This window comes from Molossus molossus, unplaced genomic scaffold (assembly GCF_014108415.1).
Source record: "Molossus molossus isolate mMolMol1 unplaced genomic scaffold, mMolMol1.p scaffold_m16_p_2, whole genome shotgun sequence".
NCBI classification, from domain to species: domain Eukaryota; kingdom Metazoa; phylum Chordata; class Mammalia; order Chiroptera; family Molossidae; genus Molossus; species Molossus molossus.
The window spans coordinates 55,768,069-55,787,116 of NW_023425355.1; the positions used below are offsets into that span (position 1 = coordinate 55,768,069).

At 35.1% G+C, this 19,048-nt stretch overlaps 2 protein-coding genes across 4 annotated transcripts in view; one reads left to right on the forward strand and one right to left on the reverse strand.

Annotated features, from left to right (window-relative positions):
* Positions 1-8,166, forward strand: part of SH2D1A (SH2 domain containing 1A) — a 33,247-nt gene extending 25,081 nt beyond the window's left edge. The window contains exons 3-4 of the mRNA XM_036270943.1: positions 5,831-5,972; positions 7,674-8,166. Coding sequence (XP_036126836.1) covers positions 5,831-5,972; positions 7,674-7,714 — 183 coding nt within the window. The 3' untranslated portion in view covers positions 7,715-8,166. The remainder of the gene's footprint in view (positions 1-5,830; positions 5,973-7,673) is intronic.
* An 8,894-nt stretch (positions 8,167-17,060) lies between these two features.
* Positions 17,061-19,048, reverse strand: part of TENM1 (teneurin transmembrane protein 1) — an 883,219-nt gene continuing 881,231 nt past the window's right edge. For 2 of the 3 annotated variants that reach the window (XM_036271239.1, XM_036271238.1), the window contains exon 32: positions 17,087-17,875. In XM_036271239.1, coding sequence (XP_036127132.1) covers positions 17,117-17,875 — 759 coding nt within the window. In that variant the 3' untranslated portion in view covers positions 17,087-17,116. Of the gene's footprint in view, positions 17,876-19,048 lie in introns of all 3 variants that reach the window. The other variant, XM_036271240.1, reaches the window with a different exon arrangement.

The window sequence follows — 19,048 nt, forward strand, 5'->3', positions numbered from 1 at the left end:
CTCTCTTTCCCTCCCACTCTATCTGAACAAATAATAAAAAAAAATGTCCTTGGGTGAGGATAAAAAAAAAAAAAATTTGAGATATTGACCTGTAATTTTCTTTCTTTGTAGTGTCCTCATATGGTTTTGGAATTAGAATTATGCTGGCCTCATAAAAGGAGTTTGGAAGTCTTTCATTTTCTTGAATTTTTTGGAATAGTTTGAGTAGAATGGGTGTTAGTTCTTATTTGAAGTTTTAGTAAAACTCCCCCATGAAGCCATACTGGTCTGGGCTTTTGTTTGCTGGGAGTTTCTTGATTACATCTTCAACTTCCTTAGTTATTGGTCTGTTCAGGTTTTCTATATCTTCTCGCTTAAGTTTTGGGAGACTGTGTGGATAATAAAAATTTGTCCATTTTGCCTAGCTTGTCCAATTTGTTGGCATATAATTTTTCATAGTATTTTTTAATGATTCTTTTTATTTCTGTGGTGTCAGTTGATACTTCTCTTTCATTTCTGATTTTGTTTATTTGGGTCCTCTCACTTTGTTTCTTGGTGAGTCTAGTTAAGGGTCCATCAATCTTGTTTATCTTTAAAAAGAACCACCTCTTTGTTTCATTGAAATTTTTTATTGTCTTTTAGTCTCTATGTTGTTTATTTCTGCTCTGACCTTTACTATTTCTTCCCTTCTACTTGCTCTAGGTTTTTCTTTTTGTTGAATTTCTAGTTCTTCAAGTTGTAGGGTTAGATAGTCAAATAGAAATGTTTCTTGTTTCTTGAGATAGGCCTGTAGTCCTATGAACATTCCTCTCAGGACTGCTGTCACTGCATCCCATAGATTTTGTGTTGCTGTGTGTTCATTTTTATTGTTTTCCGGGAAATTTTTAATTTCTTCCTTACCAAGGAGATCAAGGAAGAAATTAGAAATAGCATGTTTAATAACATGCTATTTAGTCTTCATGTGTTTAAATGTTTTTTGAGTGTTTTTACTGTAATTGATTTATAGTTAGCTGCCATTGTGATCTGAGAGGATGCTTTTTATGATTTCAATCTTTTTGAATTTGTAGAGACTTAGTTTGTGTCCTAACATGTGGTCTATCTTTGAGAATGTCCAATGGGCACTTGACAAAAATGGGAATTCTGCAGTTTTGTGATGTAATTCTTTGTAGGTATGTATTAAATCCATTTGATCTCATTAATCATTTAGAGTCTTTGTTTTCTTGTTAAATTTTTATCTAGAGGATTAATCCAGTGATGTCAGCAGGGTGTTGAAGTCCCCTGCTGATTGTACTGCTGTCGGTTTTCCTTTGTAGTCTTCCAGAAGTTTTATAATGTATTTTGATGCTCCTATATTAGGTGCACATATGTTAACCAAAGTTATATCCTCCTGTTGGATAAATCTTTTCAATAATATGTAGTGGTCTTCTTTGTCTTTAGCTATGGCCTTCATTTTGAAGTCTATTTTATCAAATATGACTATTGCTACCCCAGCTTTTGTTTCCTTTTTATTTGCTTGGAACATTTTTTCCGTCTCCTCACTTTCAAACTATGTGAGTCTTTTGTTGTGAGGTAGTTCTCTTGTGAACAACATATATACAAGTCATGCTTTCTTATTCATTAAGCTAGGGGGACTATTTTCTAAATGCTTGTAATAAATACCCTTTGGGAGATACAACATGAATTAAACAGCAATGTGAGAGCCTGGACTTTGCTGTCAGGTAGATCAGGGCTCTAAGTCAGTTCCCCTTCCTCCCTGATAGGTTTATTACCCTGGGCAGTTTACTTGCAGCTTACTTAACTTTTCTTTGAACCAGTTTCTTCATCTATATAATGTGCCTAAAAATAATCCCTTATTTATAAGGCTTAGTTTGAAAATTAAATGCAATAATGCTTATAAAGAAAGCTCTTAGCCACAGTACCTAGAACGGTAATCCCTCAAAAATGTGAACTTTCCCAAATTGCTAACAATATGATTGTATGTAATCAAATGCTACCTTATCTACCATAGGAGTTCAAAAAAGGGAAGGTTTTTGAAGTATTAGGGTAATCAGGACTGCTCTATGTGTGAAGGCAGGACTCCAGGCTGAGCCAAATGGGAAGGACATGGAGAGGTGGACTAGAGATAGAGGAAACATTGCAGTGGTTTTTAAGCTACACTCTGCAAAATCCCAATGTTCTTCTACCTGCCTTGGGGTTGCCTGGGGGGTTGCAGAAGAAGAGAAGGATGTAGGCAGGTAGGGTTTTTTGTCCACTATTTATCTTTAGTATGTGCAGTTCTCTTTTATTTTGCTTGTCAATTAGAGTTCTGAATAAGGTTTCATTAGAAAAATGGGTTCTGATGGCTTTGAAAATCACTGTATCATGGCAAGAAATTAATCTATTTCCATGCATGAGGGCATTATATCATGCATTACCAATGTAGAGATCTCCACAACTGAAACTTTTTACCTCAAATGTTTTCTCTGTTATCTGACTCTTTAAAATAGTCTGCCTTTATAATAAGAGCATTTCATTGGGAGCTGTCTGAAAATAACTCAATTAATCCATGCATTTAAGAAGCTCTAAATCCTAAACTTAAAAATTAAAACAGTTCTAACTTTTACAAATTCATCAGGAAACCAGAAAGCACAAATTTCAGACTACAAATGTTTTGAACTACTCAGATGAATTAGGGTAACTTTTCAAACACACTGTTGCTTTATAGCAGGATAATTAATATTGCAATACTAATTAGAGGAAAAGAAAGTATCATTTCTAATAAAAACTATTTATACATGTTTATTTTTAAGAAGTTCTCTGCATCACTGCAGAGATGATTAAGAAATTAAATTTGATTTATTATGAAGAATGGTCATTTATGATATCTATACATATATTTGTATGTAATTTGACCTGGTATCACTCTTCTCACTGGAAAAGTGGCCTTCAGCTGATGAATAATATTCTTTATGGAAAGGTCTTAAATTATTTGGTTTTAGCTAACCTTGTGGTCAAAGTTGTTTTCTTTCATTTCAAGTATAACATTATATGCAGATTGTTACATGCTTGTGATCATGTTAAAAAAGAGAAGACTTAATAAACATAAATACCGTCTCATGCTGTTGTCTGTTTTGACCTTGTTTATAAAAAAGTATTGTAATTGTCTGCACCAAGAGAGCACAAGATTGGCATGGTTTCCCCCCCCCCCCCAAAGGGAAAACAGTTTTAAAAAACTCCTTAGATTTATTTTTGAAATGCATATTGCATTTTTTTTCCTGTCTGCTAAATTTGCCTTCTCTATTGTGTTTTTGCTGAGGTGAATATTAAACTAGTGTGTATTCTCAGAACTCACATCACCTGACTGGAAGATATTTCTCTAGAGCTTATTGAAGACCAGCTATGGTCCAAAACATGTTTCCACAGATAACTAAAAGATGACAATATGGGAAATGTGAAAATTTTAACAGTAGCTGAGTTCAGTGACAGGATGGGAGTTGTCAGTTGTACAATTCATGTGGTAAACATATTTCAAAAATAGGTAAATGACAGATATTTACACTGCTTTTGGAACAATGCTTTAGTTCCACACTGCACAAAAGATCATGGCAGTAGCACTCCATCCTCTGTGCAATGATTGTGCAAAAAATCTAGGTAAGTCTGAGATTTGTTTCAAAGAGTAGAATAAAATTGAACACTGGATACACTGAATTATCAAAGACTAATATATATGCAACTTTCTAGTTTTAAATAGACTTTTAGGTTTCATCATTGCTTAGTGTATTAACTTCTCTCATGCAACTCAGGCTAAAATTTTGCTAAATTGTCAATCCATAGAATTCTAAATATAGTCACCTATCATTTATTAATATGCATTGCCAGCAGTGCATTGTAATAACTGTACTAACTTTCCCCTGCTGACTTTAGTGCCTTTAAGCTTTTCTGGATATTTGATCATCAGTAGATCAGTAGATGCTAAATAACTTTGCTCATTAACCTAAGCAAAGCACTATAAATGAGGTCAGCCATTTGCCAATGAAACATTCATCTCAAATTCAAATTGTTTTTATCCATTCAGTGTTATCATTCCTCTCTGTTAGCATAGATAATCAAGTGTTAACACCATATAAGTCCCCATAAAAAGTTGATAAATGATTCTACAGGCCACAAGAACAGCTAAAAAGATGTGTGGTTTGAAATCTTTTCACACTGGGGAAGTGTATAGTTTCTCTTCTGGTTGGTGACTCTAAACTTCACTACAATCTGTTTGGTCTAGTCCTGATCTGAAAAACAAGAGACTAGGTCCTGGGATCTAGAGCCAGTTCTGCCTCTGATCATGTGTGGGACCTTGGGCAAGCTGAATTATCTTTTTGTATTTCCATTTTCTTAATCTGTCAAATGAGAATAACCAAATAAGCCAATAACTGCCAATCTCAGAGGAACCAGTAGGGGCAAGAGATGGGGAAGTGCTTTGAAAATGAAAAAAGTGGTCTAAGGAAGATATAAGGAGGTATTTTGTACTTATAACCTGCCTTTGCAATTTGGAGATTTTATACTGGAGCTAAAGAACTGTTTGGACCCTTGTAAGAATGGCCATGTTATTTTAGATGAGGTACAGTTTTGTGAAGGTGTTTTTACCATAGGGGTGGAGCTGAGTGCAAGAGTGGTCTATACCTACTGATGCTCCTAGTTGTGTGAGTCTATGAGTAGACACTAGTTTAAAGCTAAAAAGAACTTTTCCAGTGCTTTCAATGAAAAATTACTTACCCCAATGTAGAAAATTACTGAGAGTTACTATGGACAGTGTACTATCTTCAACTTTTAGTCTAGTTGGCAGAAGTCTGCATGGCAGCGTTTATGTTTTCTAATTAAATGCTAACAAACAGCTTCCATCTCAAAAATCTTCCAGATGGAATAGCTGAAAAACAGCTTTCTAAAAAACTAGTCATTGTTCAATTGCTTATAGCAATACTATTTTATTCCATGTAAAATGACAATTTTGAGCTAAAACCTAAGGCTTGGCTCATTAGCCATTGCAGGAAATTGTTATTGATTTCAAGTTGTGTCTTTGCAAGAGAACTGATGTCAGGAAAGGAATGCATTTTTATAGTCACTTGCAAATAATGATGTCTCCAACAACAAACAAATAAATAAGGGTGACCTTATATAGTCTTTCATTTTTGTGTCATAGATAAAGCATTGTCACAGTGAAGTGTTGATGGAAAGAATAATTTTGGGGAGGAAACGGAAGTTTCCCAAGGAGGAAAAAGTTTAATGTGAAGGATGAGGCAGGACATATTATGAGGTAAACATGTAAGGACTAACTAGCCATGCACTGTGTGTATCATAACAGTCAATTTTAATTTCCTCTGTAGCATTTTATATTGTGGGATGATGACAGGGAAGATACGTGATGGTGTTTTTGTTTTGTTTTGTTTTGTTTGTTTGTTTGCTCTTCGGGCTTTTTATTAATGACCTGTAGGATCTGTGTTTTTTTCTTTTTTTTTTCTCTCTGTGTTTAACTGCATCTTCTAAGTTGGTGAATTCATTGTGGGTAATGGCCTGTATACCCTTAGAGGTTCAGGATACATGATGGGTAGCAGGCAGGAAGGGCAAGGCAATGAGCAAAAGCTAGTACAAAGTAACACCACCCCTGGGAGAACTAAAATGACAGCTCATTAGCTCCTCTTGCAGGAAAATTCAGCCAACTAAAGTTAGCTCTTCTGGGGCGTTGTTTTTTCTTCTTCCTTATGTTTTTAAATATTTGAACAAGTTACACAAATGTTATCTCTCTAAGCATCCCTCATACATGTTGTAGGGCTTTTTGTATCATTATGAGGTAGTTCAATAATTTGCTTGGCCTTTTATTTTCCAGACAGCACCTGGGGTTCATAAAAGATTTTTCCGGAAAATAAAAAATCTCATTTCAGCATTTCAGAAGCCAAATCAAGGTATTGTAATACCTCTACAGTATCCAGTGGAGAAGTCCTCAGCTAGAAGTACACAAGGTACTACAGGTATGGTTTACTGTTAATTTTTCAAATTTTTGTTTTAATTACAGTTGACATACAATATTATATTAGTTTCAGGTTTATGACATAGTGATTCAACATGTATTACCTTATTAAAAAATCACCACAATAAGTCTAGTACTCATTAGACACCATACATAGTTATTATGATATTTTTTATTATATTCTCTATGCTGTATTTTACATCCTCGTGACTTATTTTATAACTGGAAGCTTGTACTTCTTAGTCCCCTTCCCTTTTTCCTCCCAGATCCCCACCCCATTGTTAATCTTGGTCAGGGTTTGGAAGCTTGGGGTTATGAGTCAACCTAGTTATAAACATATAATTATAGGAAGTTCTAGAAGAAATGCAATAAGAAAGTAAATGTTAGAAATTATGTGAGAGGGGAGAGGACTATTTCCATGCTTTGATTTCAGCATGCCGTATTATAAACTTTTAATGAAACTAATACAAAATAATATTGAATGTAAATTGTAATTAAACATTTTAAAAAAAGAGCTTTTAGAGTAAAAAATTCCTACAAAGATGTAAAAAAATTCTATGAGCCCACAACATTTAACCTTTTGTTCTATCTTGTTCTCCCCATTTTCTTTTGTCAATACATAAGCATCGTTTCACTTCGCTAATTCAGACCAAATAATGTACAAGATGGGACAATTCAGAGAACACCTGGGTGTCCTTTACCTTTGCTTAATAAACTATATTTTTTCTTCATGGAAGGCATAACTAATGTTAGCCTGGCCTGGGTGATCCTGATTTCTGAATTTGTGGTGCTTGAATTAATAAAATTTTATTGTAGCAAAGGATATGAATTAAGTAGGCTTTATTATTCCACAGAGAAAGACAAGTATCACATGATGTCACTTATATGTAGAATCTCATGAACACAATAAGCTGACAAACAAAATAGATCCAGAGACATGGAAGTAAGGAACAAACTGACAAACCTCAGAGGGAAGAGGTAGGGGGAGAGATGAACCAAAGAACTTATATACATGTATGCACAACCAATAGACATAGACAATGGTGCGGTGAAGGTGGGGGTGGGGTGGGAAGGTGGGTTGTCAATGGGGGAAAAAAGGAGGGACATCTGTAATACTTTCCACAATAAAGATACATTTTAAAAAATATATGAAATTAGTAGACTTTATTATTCCACAGGCACAAATTGTTACATCTCTTGAGCAAAGCTATTTTAGTGCATGTGTCAAGCTAAGGATTAAATACTAGCTAACGTCTGCAGCCATCAGATATGTAATTGTTTACTCATCTATTGGAAGGGGTTAATAATTTGTTTGGAGTAAGAAGATATGCCTGATTGAAACAATATATATTTATGATAAAAGAAAATGAATCATTATATCCTTTTGTAGACAGGGACCCAGGCTCAAGCATAAACTGACAATTAGACTCAAGTGGAAAATTAAATTAATGAATAGTTGGCTTTTATAATAGAAATGGAAATAGAACTCCAGTTGACAAATTGGCTAATTGTTCTTTTCTGCTCAGTTTTCTATTCTTTATTACTCACTTTTAAACACTAGCTCCTTGAGCTATATAATTGAGTTGTATCTCTGTGAGCTTTATGCAGTTGGAAATTTTATGATTATAAGTTTGAGTTAACCAGTAATCTTAATTGCTTGTAAGTTTATATTTTCTTGATTCTCGTTATTATTTTTCTTTAGGGAGAAGAGAAGATCCTGATGTCTTCCTGAAAGCGCCATGAAGAAAAATAAAAGACCTTGTACTTTATTTTCAATAATTTAAATATATGCTAAGTCTTATATATTGTAGATAATACAGTTCAGTGAGCTACAAATGCATTTCTAAAACCATTATAGTCCTGTAATGGAAGCATATAACATGATGTTAAAGCTGAAATGAACTTTATGGATAATGAGGAGCTTCAAAATGAGGATTGGGAAAAAGTAATTCCACTGGTTATTTTTAGTTATATTTATGAATGGGAAACAATTTAAACCTTATGACACTTTATAAAAGATTAATGTTAATTCTTACCAAATATAAATAAAAACAATTCTCAGTTTTTCTCAAAAACACCATTTCTAGCGAAATATTATTTGATAACTACTGATTTTTTTTCTTTTTCTTTTCTTTTTTTGAGAGAGAGAGAGGAAGGGAGAGGGAGAGAGAGACAGAAACATTGATGAGAGAAAACATCGATTTGCCGCCTCCTGCATGTCCCCCACTGGGGATCGGGCCCACAACCTGGGCATGTGCCCTGACTGGGAATTGAACCTGCAACCTCTTGGTGCATGGGTCGACACTCAACCACTGAGCCACACCGGCCGGCATAATAGCTATTGATTTTTAAATTCTTACTTGATTACCTGGCAGTCAACTAGCTCTACACTAGCTATAGTGTTGTAGATTCCTTTGTGATTCATGAAATTGTCCACTGTAGTCTAAAACAAGTACTAAATAAGGAGTAAAGAATTTCTGTTTAAGTCCAAAAGCCACCTTCTTGCCTAATGTTCTGACCAATCTGGAGTTTAAAACCCCATACCTTAAAATATTCTCTAAATGTTTATTACAGTTGATGCTACAGGATTGGAGACTATGTTGTGAATCTGGTGAAGTGGACTTGACTTTTCATTTTCCTCTGCCTGCCCCAATTGTTGCTACATCATGTCAAACCTTATTTTGAAGGGGAAGCTTCAGCAGCTGTGGCTCCTCAGTGGTGGCTCAGGAGGAGCTGATTTCTGAGTGATCTCCATATTAAGTAGCTCTACAGACTATTGGATAGCTTATGGTTGTGTTAATTTTTTTTTTTTTTTTGGTATGTGCCCCTAGCGGAAACCGAACCCAGGACTCTCTGGTCCACAGGCCAACGCTCCTACTGCTGAGCCAAACCAGCCAGGGCAGTTGTGTTAATTTTTAACCATTCCAAGTGATTGCAACCTAAGTGAGAGTCAAGATTTTACACAATGATGGGGATTTGTATTTTCTTTTCATATTTTATGTTTCCATGACTCTTGTGGTTTGATTATATGTCAAGTTGCTTCAGGGCTCAGAGAATTCATTCACTCAACAAACACAATTGTCACTGGAGTAGAGAAGTAAAATTTCACCTGATCCCTGCACTCAGGCAGCTCACTGTCTAGTTGGACAAGAAACAGTAACAATAAAAGACAAAAGAAAATAACAATTAAATGACAAGAAAATAACAATAAAAGGTGATAAGTACATGGTGAGTCCACCAATATGTAGGTACATCTGTCGTTAGAGGCAGAATGAGTCAACACAAAAGACCTGGTCCATGGTTCCGAAGAAAAGGCTAACTTTCATTGTAAATGAATACATTGGAATTCTGGGTTGTAGATGGGTGGTGGTGAGCTTGGTTAATAATTAGTGAACTGTCAAGAAACAGAACAGCTCTTCATATGCTGGCAAGATCTGATTTCTGAGCATTTTTCGTGGATGCTATAGAAGTACAATGTATTGTGGGCCATTTACCATTTCTAGAAGTAAAAGCACCATTTTTGACTTGTCAAGAAATTTAGAAAGCTGACTTTCAAAATAAAATGTATATGTTTAGATACTTTTTACTTATTTGTAGCTTGGGTTTAAATTTCTTTTTTTTGTTAATCTTTACCCAAGGATATTTTTTCTATTGATTTTTAGAGGGAGTGGGAGGAAGGGAGGGAGGGAGGGAGAGAGAGAGAGAGAGAGAGAGAGAGAGAGAAAGAGAGACATCAATGTGAGAGAGACAAATTGATTGGTTACCTCCTGCATTTGATCCAGCTGGGGCCAGGGATTGAAACTGCAACAGTACGTGCCCTTGACTGGGAATCAAACCCAAGACCCTTTGGTGCTCAGGCTGATGCTCTATCCACTGAGCACACTGACCAGGGCTCGTTTAAATTTTAATAGGTGTAACTATTTTTTGCTCTAATTTGTTCATTCTGAAATAATCCTAAATATATGAATTATGTTTGCCTGTTCTTTTATCAGAGCCTTTTTTGGTAAAGCTTTTTTGAATTATTAATGGTCTTTCATATTTTAATAAAGTATTTCAAAGCTTTATTTACCTAATTTGTCTTAAAATATTTCTTAAAAATATTTTGAGGTAGGTGCTATTCATTTATTAAAGCATTGATGAAAGCCATATTACTTACCTTATTGGACAGATTCCCTGAAAAAGGTAAGTGTTCTCCTGATTTTGCTACTGTCATACCTTCCAGTTGATGTGCTTACCCACTGTCTTCTTTTGCTGGCCTTCTTTCATCAAGTTCCTTTCACGATTTCTTTCCCAGCATGAACATTCATGCTATTTCTCAGCATATAATAGCTTGCACCTTTACAGAAAGGTCACATCCTTGCCATATCTAAAATATTGCCATGCTAACATGTACCTTTAAGTTGCTGAGTCAAGATAGAAAAATGCTCATATATTTTCAAGTGTAGACATTTTTTCAGGAAAAAAAAAAAAAGTGTGTCAGCAAGCCCACAAGGAACATGACAATTGATCAACTAATCATTCATTTCCTCTGAAATTTGTTCTTAAGAGATAAGGCCAGTATGGAGACCAGCTTAGGTAATTGTCAACTTGGCTGTTATAAGCAAGGAACCTTGGTGGTAGCAGAACATAGGTAGAGCGAGTCTACAGAGAACACCTCTGATGAAGTGTTCTGGTATAAATAGAGGGCTGGATTTAATATATTTGTGGTAGAATGGATAGAGAATTTAAAGTGTAAGAGAAAGCTTTAAAATCTGTTAAAATGTTTAGACATCAACTTATGTTTTATTACATTCACTTTTTTAAGTTCAGACTCCAGAGTCTATTAATAACAAAACCTATATTTGCCCTTGAGCATTTCAAGGTTACAAGATACTTAATCTTCCTGTTGGTGAACTATAAATTCAACTTTGTTGCCTATGTTTGCCCTTGCCATAAATGGGATACAATTATTTCTCAGTTTGCTGCTAGGGGTGAAGTTAAATGACCCAGTTTAGACACTTTCATAATTTGGGATCATTGGCCAAAATTCTAGTGAAAGGCCGAATTTTCATCATTAGGTCATTTGACTTTAAAAATGAATATTTTTATGCAGAAATATATAACAAATGTGATAGACTGGAGAGAGCCCATCAACATAATAGATGAAACTTGAATTTTCTTTTCAGATTTACCTTAAGTCAATCTGTTACTATTATTGCATTTGCCAGGTAAGAACAATTAAGTATTGCTTACCTCACAGGATTATTGAGGTTCTAGAATTATTTAAATGAAAACAGTAGTAGTACTATTAAATAATATTAATATTCAAAGATCTCTCAAAGTGAGAGTGAATGGGGAATATGGAGAAATCTCTTAATTCTAATAATTCTCTGTGTAGGAGTGCCTGCCTCTTTCTTTTTGTGCTCTGAGGCCGGGATGATTATTTTGAAAAAAATAATTTCCACATGATACTGGTATGTACCCTAACCCCGCACCCTGTGTTGCACTTTGCTGATGGGTTGTGTTGAGACAATTGGGGTTGTCTTTTTGCTTCACAAATGTTTTCACTGTATCTGTGCATATATCAGTGAATGAAAGGGAGCAGGGCATTTTAGAGTGACATAAAGTCCAGGATTTCAAGCCAGTTTCAAGAATAAGTTGTTTGGACTATAGTGGCCCATTATTAGCAAGTTGCATTTTGAAAGATCTGTTGGCCAGCTTTCCCAGTATTACTTTTAAAGTGGGGGCCAAATGGCCATTGTAATTGCCCAGGACCTAGGGTCTCAGAAGTGCTCTTTTTTTTGAGTCTTTCCTGATTGCCTCTCCCTGCCATTTTTCTGCCAATGCATTTGGGTGCCCTGCTCTCCTAACTCTCCCCCAACCCCATCTTACAATTCTTTTTTTTTTTTTTTTGGTATGTGCCTCTAGCAGGATCCAAACCTAGGACTCTATGTTCTGCAGGCTGACTCTCCAACTGTTGAGCCAAACCGGCCAGGGCACAATTCTTGATTTTCTTTCTATTGCTCAGAAAGGCATCAACAGGAGACAAACCTTTTTATAAGACACAGCCTAGAGGCATTTAAATTTTCAACAGCTACTATTCTTTTTTTTTTGTTGTTGTTATTATTAAACAGTTATTTGTGTCAGAGATTCTATTTCTATGGAAAACAAAAATAAAGAGATGTCTGCTTAGGATTAATGTCTGTTAAATTTCTGCACCTACATTTTCAATATAATGCAGGTTTATTGTACCCTGTTAGGGAGCCACTTTTTATATCTCAGGTGACCATACTGACTGGGGAAGATCATTTGGCACATGAATAAAATGGGACACAGTGTTCGTCTGCAATTTTATTTTTTAAAAACAAAATATTCAAAGTACATTTTTCTTTCAAATATCGACACATAATGTTTTAACTTTTAAATATTTACAGTATGTTGTGATGTTTTTGTAGAAAAATGCATGCTTCTGGCCTGAAAACCAGAGCAAAATGCAAAAGACCATTTAACTGCAGCCAGATAACATGAACCTGTACAGTATCCAGCCACTTTTCAGCACAGGAGTGAGAGCAGGAATACAAAATTGGAACCTATTGTTTCCTAGCAACATGGCTCAGGCCATTATAACACAATGTTCAGTATGATTAGAACTTCTAACTGTTGTTATATAGAAACTGAAAATCTTGGCATACACTGTAAACATTTTTACTTTTCATGAGAAAGTAAGCAGCTAAAAAACAATGTTTTTTCTGATGTAAAGGCTATACTTCTCTTTTTCACCTTTTCTGTTACTTATGCTTTTGCCAGAAGAATAGTAAAGATTTAGACATTATCATGATTCATACAAGTAAAATATTCTTCAAGGACACAATCTGATATACTAACATTTATTTAGGAAGTTAAAGTCCACCACTAAATCTAAGAAAAGATTTTTAACTGCTAAACACATTTCCTTTGACAAATAATGTAAGATGACAACTGCCAAGACAAAATCCACAGCAAGTTTAACTAACTATTTCACTTACTGTTTAGGAAGTAATTTCTTCTTACACACAGTAGTATATTTGGTCCTTAATAGCTTTCACATGAAGGACACACTGACATAACAGTCACTATTTGTTGCTGTTTGTTTTCTGTTTTGCTTTTTTTTTTTTTTTTTCCCCCCCAGAATGAAAAATCTTATAGAAGGCTGTGAAAGAGCAGTCTGAGATCTAGTACCAGTCAGGGCAGCTATGTGTATGTGAGTTTCTCCAAGAAAACAAGAATGTTGCTTCCCATTTGAAGCCTTCTGTTTTCCACAAGCTATAATCTACTCTAATCTCTCCAAATTTCTTTCAATACTTGATCATTGTACTTTTGCTTCCATTACCGCTCAACACCACTACAATTGCCCTTATAGAAACCTATACTCATAAATGCAAAAACTTTGCCCTGACTCTCGTTGGTGGTATTACAGTGGGGCCTGGTCTGGTTAAAATAAGTAAGTAAGTAAGTAAGTAAGTAAGTAAATAAATAAATAAATATAAAGGAAAGAAAAGATGCCTATTCGGTATGGCTCAGTGGATTGAGCATTGTCCCATGAACTGAGCGGTCCAGTTTGATTCCCTGTCAGGGCATATGCCTGGGTTGTGGGAATCAATTCTCACTAGGGGGTATGCAGGAGGTAGCTGATGGATGTTTCTCTCTCACATTGATGTCTCAATCTCTTTCTCTCTTCCTCTCTCTCTAAAAAATCAATTAAGTTTTTTTTGAAAAGGAAAGAAAAAAAGTAGAAATAACATGGTAGAATGCTTGAAACTGTGCCAACAGTGATGACAAAGAAAAATCTTATGAAAATTATTATTTAACTTTATACCTCTCTATGTAGTTAGAATGTGAATTACAAATTATATATTGTCAAGTTTTCATATATTTGGCTATGATATATATATATGTGTATATATATACACACACACACACACACACATATACACACACACATATATATATATATATATATATATATATTTTAGATAAATTGATGGTAAAGGACACACTTATTTCATACATTGTTTTGCTGGGATAAAAATAAAACGTGTGCCTTTTTATATGGTAAGTGTTCTGCTAAAATTTGGCCTTTATTTCCCTTTTTTTTTTTAGGAGTCATGCTTCTAATCAATAATGCTTAGAATGACAACTAAAAATAAATGTATTTAAATGTCTGTTAAACTATAAACTTTTCAGCTCATTTGGATCTCTAGACTGCAGTGCAAGAGTAAAAACAAACCAAAACAATCGGGAAAAAAAGGCAAAAGTGAAATGGGTCTAACTAGGAAAAACCACAGGAAATACAACCAGAATGTTCTTCATAAGAGAGCCCAACTACTGTGCTCTCATTCTAACTTACTTGAACGGGGTGTGACTGTGCGGTGTCAGCCACCGTCTGTTGGGTATGATAAATCCACTATTTCTCTCTAAAATGCTTTTACCTTAATCAGGAAATACAAATGAATTGTCCTGTCATTGATTTAAACTTCAGAACTATAAGTCAATGAAGGCATTCTTCGTATTCAGCCAAATAGAAAGCAATGTACTTAATATATCCATGTTCTTATTAAGAAATGCCAAAATGTTTCTCTTACATCTACCACTCATTAGTGTTAACCTTTTAGGGTTTTTCTCTTTCCACCCCAAAACTTTGGAAGTGGTAAGGAGAACAGTAATAGTTCAAGGCAGTATTAAAACCACAGCTGGAAGTGATAAAAAGTGCATTTCCTTAATATAATATAAATATAACTTGAAGAAACTAAAGGCATCAAATAAATAGATATGTATTACAAACTAGAAATGCACAATTCAACATAATTATTATTAAGTAAAAGCTTCAAATATTTGTTTCTAATAGATATTTAAAGCAGTCTGAAAATGATATGCCATCAGTGAATTGCAAGAAGTATAATCACTTAAAATATAAGCAAAATAGACTCTAATATCAATATCTGGGATTAGTGATAAAATACATCACATTTATGAATGTACTCTCTATATACAGTTCACAAATTATTTTTCCATTAATTTAAAAGAACATCAGAAGTTCTAGGAACTTAAGGTCCATTTTTAGGTTGATGTGGAGGTATTCAAATTTTCAACAAGTTTTTGAGTCATTTTAGAATCCCATTCTGAATAATTACTGTACCATTAATACAGGCCTGATGCAGGGTAAAAACCAATGATATGATTATAGTCTGATTTAGTAATCTCTTGAGTTGGTGCACTTCTAATTAAAAAGAGAGGAGTTCATCATTACTTCTTTCTCTCACTGTCTTTCAATACATGTGTAAGAATGTGGTAAGGCCAACTTGAAAGTTGTGAAAATGAGATGTTTGGACATACCCTCCCCTACTATCTGTGGTTCTTTGTCTTCCCCTCACTCTACTTTTCACAGTAAGGAGCCAGACTCTTAAAAAACCTTAGCCTGAGCCTGGATTCTGACTTTGCATCTTTTCAAAGACACTATAGTCACAAAGAAAGGGAATGACCCCCACACTGCATTTAGGTAGTAGCTGGAAAGAATCCAAACTATAACATCTCGTCATAAATCTCTAGACAGAGCAGATGTCCAGACTCAGGAATAAAAGTGGTTAAGCTGGCTCAGGGGGATTTTCTACAGGCCACACCATGCTGTCATGTATTTTCATTTGTGGTAACTTCCAACTAGACAACATTTGACAAACTGTGTTTTTGTCACTGGGCACGAATCTCCCAGCTCCTCAAGGGGCTTCGTTTACTACAGGTTTCACAGAGATTGAGAAACTGCAATTGACATTAACACTAATCCTGATCTTTCCCTAAATTTTAAATGATTGCAGAACAAAATCACCCTTCCTGGAAAATAGCTATTTTCCTAGGTAGGGGAGATGATTAAATCAAGTTAATGGGCAAAGACGGAGAACTAAAATAACTAAACATATACATTATTTTGGTAAAAAAATAGTTGAAATGTTTTAGGTCGGAAAGGGTATGCTTAATTAAATTTCCTGACTATGGCTAGTAGATGTTCAATACAGTATATTTGAAAGCTAAATCTGACTGAGATGAAACATCAACTACTGTGATGTTTAGTTTGGTCTCCCCTTTGGTTCTTTACTTTCAATCTTAGTATTCAGTATAGTTTTTAAAGGTTTTGGCTCTTATGAATTTCTGCAGTAGTAGTGAATGTAATTTATTGGAATCCCAGGCATGTAGGCCTGCTAAAGTCTCTCTTTTTTTGTACCAGAATCATACTTCGTAGTAAATTACCTTTCATGTGCACAAAGCCATTGGATTAGTGTATAAATACTGAATCACTAATGTGAAACTATGACCAAAACACACCCTATATATAAATAAAGTATTCTTACCCAGGTAATAAAAGCTATGTTTACATGAGGCCAATACAGCTGGACAATCTAGTAAAACAAAATGTAGTCAAAACAGGTGGTGTGGGAGAAGTTACATGGGCCAGCTGCCTTGGTATCATGTACACACAAACAGTGGCAATTCAGTCTGGGTACCACACCCACAGGGAAGCATGGTAAATAGAACCCAACCACCACACGCCAAAACACAGCACAACAACATGGCATTTACTTTAACAAGCAAGAAGGAATAATTAGGGAGGAAGGGTAAATGTTTCTTGACTCTAGGAAATCGTGGCTGAGGACATTTTACACTTCTTTTTAAGTTTCCTATAACAGGTCTGGAAAATGTGAAAAGGCTGGCAGTCTTTCGAAATGTAAGGTTCAGATACCATTGCACCACCTTTTCTGCCAACAGTTAAATATGAAACTTCCTGTTGCAATAGAGATATAGAACCTTGGGTTCTTTCTGTATATTTGAACATATATACACGCATGGCTCGACAAATTTAAAGTAGTGCTTTCTGAAAACTTTTTGTTTTTAGCTGTTTGAGTTCTACTTGTATTATTTTGAATACTGCCACACAAGAACTAAAAACCTGTCATTTCTTAAAGAGTTTAAAGAAACAATATTAAAATACCATCTTCCATCACATTGAAAGGCAGTTGGATATTTTTTCCCTCCATATTTACATATACAGAGTTCTGTTCTAGAAAACCAATACAATAAACCATTTTATGTTTTAAAAACAGGCAGTCTTTGGTGACGCAAAGGCAGATCTTTTTTTTGTTACCTTCTGCCTATTTCGCTTTGTCTCATAAAGTGAATATTGTTGGCACTGTCAGAAAGTTCTAAATACTGCTCAACAGACAAAACAAAATACCCATCATAACCTTGTACCCTCCCAGTGCTCAAAAGCTGCTGCTTTTCCCCCTCTGTCCATGCCCGAATACCCTCTTCCCCTTCTTGAAATCTTCTTTGTTCCTTAGTCCAGGCCTGGGCCACAGCACGCTGTCTGGCGATTTCCAGCACATGATTCTTTTCCTCTTCGATCGTTGTCCCATAGCGGATGTTGAAGCACAGAGCCCCATGCTGGAGCTGGATATCTGCAAACCGTCTAGTCCTCCCATTCAACACAGAAGTCATCTGGGACACAGTGACATTGACACCATTTTCTAGAATCCGCCTCCCCCCAGTGTTACCGATGAGCACCAGGTCTTCCTCCAGAGACCCAAGCTTAATGAAGTAGTGAGTGTCCCTTCCATCTATGGTAAAATGTAGGTTTTCCAGGTAATGAGCATTATTGAGAATGGCAGCAAGCCGCCTGCTATCTTCATTGGCTACCCCTATAATATCAGCTGTTACTATGCCACCCTTGATGGAGAATTTTATACCTTTTCCAAAAACAGAAGGAACAGCGGCAAACCTTGGTTGCTTCCCTCCTTCAAGGCATCGTCTATCATTGTATCGGGGAGTCATGGGAAGTTGGTCCAAAGAAATGAAATTCCTGAGCTGTTTCTGGAGCTCACACTGAATACCCAAGATAGTCTAGGAAAGAAGAAAGGCACAGTGCAAATGTAGCACAGGATTAAACACCTGCCATATTGCTGGTGACCATGGAAAGCAGAGTCTTGCAATTTGCTGGTTTATAATTGAAAAACAAGCCAAATTTGGAATCTCTTCATCAAAGATTTGGAAAGAAAAGACTAACAGTTGACGTGATCACTTGGCATACATTTCTTGGTATTTTGGTGAAATAAACATAAGGAAATGTGTTCAAATTTGATATCACAGAAATTCAGAGCTAGAAAGCACTTCAAATTAAGTGGGTCCAGCTCCCCCAAAACAAAGACATTTCACTCTTGCCAATTTAACTAAAACCAACTAGCTGTTAGGACTGTGTAGAGTAATACTGTAGGCACAGGAAGATATAAAGAGATACATATGGTGTCATTCATGCTTTCAAGCCGCTGTGACCTTATAAATAACAACAGCAAATCAGCAACAAGTTCACTGACTTTTTTATGTGGACTTAAAATAAAAAGATTTTTTTATTATGGATATTTTCAAACATACTGAGAAATAGATATAAGAGAATAATGGACCTCCAAGTATCCATCAGAAAACTTCAGCAATTTTCAACATTTTGCTAAAGTTCTTTAGGACTTTTAATTACAAAAATCATTCATATATTATATGTATTTACAAAAAGGGAAAAGCCTATTTAGAATTTCCTTCCCTTATAATTTTTTACACTTAAATTTTAAGCGCTCTCACCCAAATTTTGGTTTTATTTTGTTAAAACCATTTTTTTTTTTGCAAACACAGAAATTCTTATTTCTTTCAATTACAAGTAAAAGTTCTGTCTTATTTTCATTTGTACCTCAAACTCCTGATCAAATTATTTGCTAAAACTTGAATATTTTGGTATTCTTATTTTTTCCAGAGAGTATCACTGCAATATTTATTATTTTGCTTTGTTACTTATACATATTTTTCATTATCAGAATAATTTAAATCTGTTATTCCCAAGCTCTTTATGCACTATTCCCTAAATTACTTTACAGTTGGAAACCTGATAGTTTCTTGTCTTTTAACAAACAATATTTTCTACATAGACTCCATAATTGACCTCCAATAGCCGATTTTAGAATTTTAAAAGTTCAGTTCCTTTTTCCTGTTGTTTGTCGATCCTAGCAGTCATCAAGACACATGTTAGCC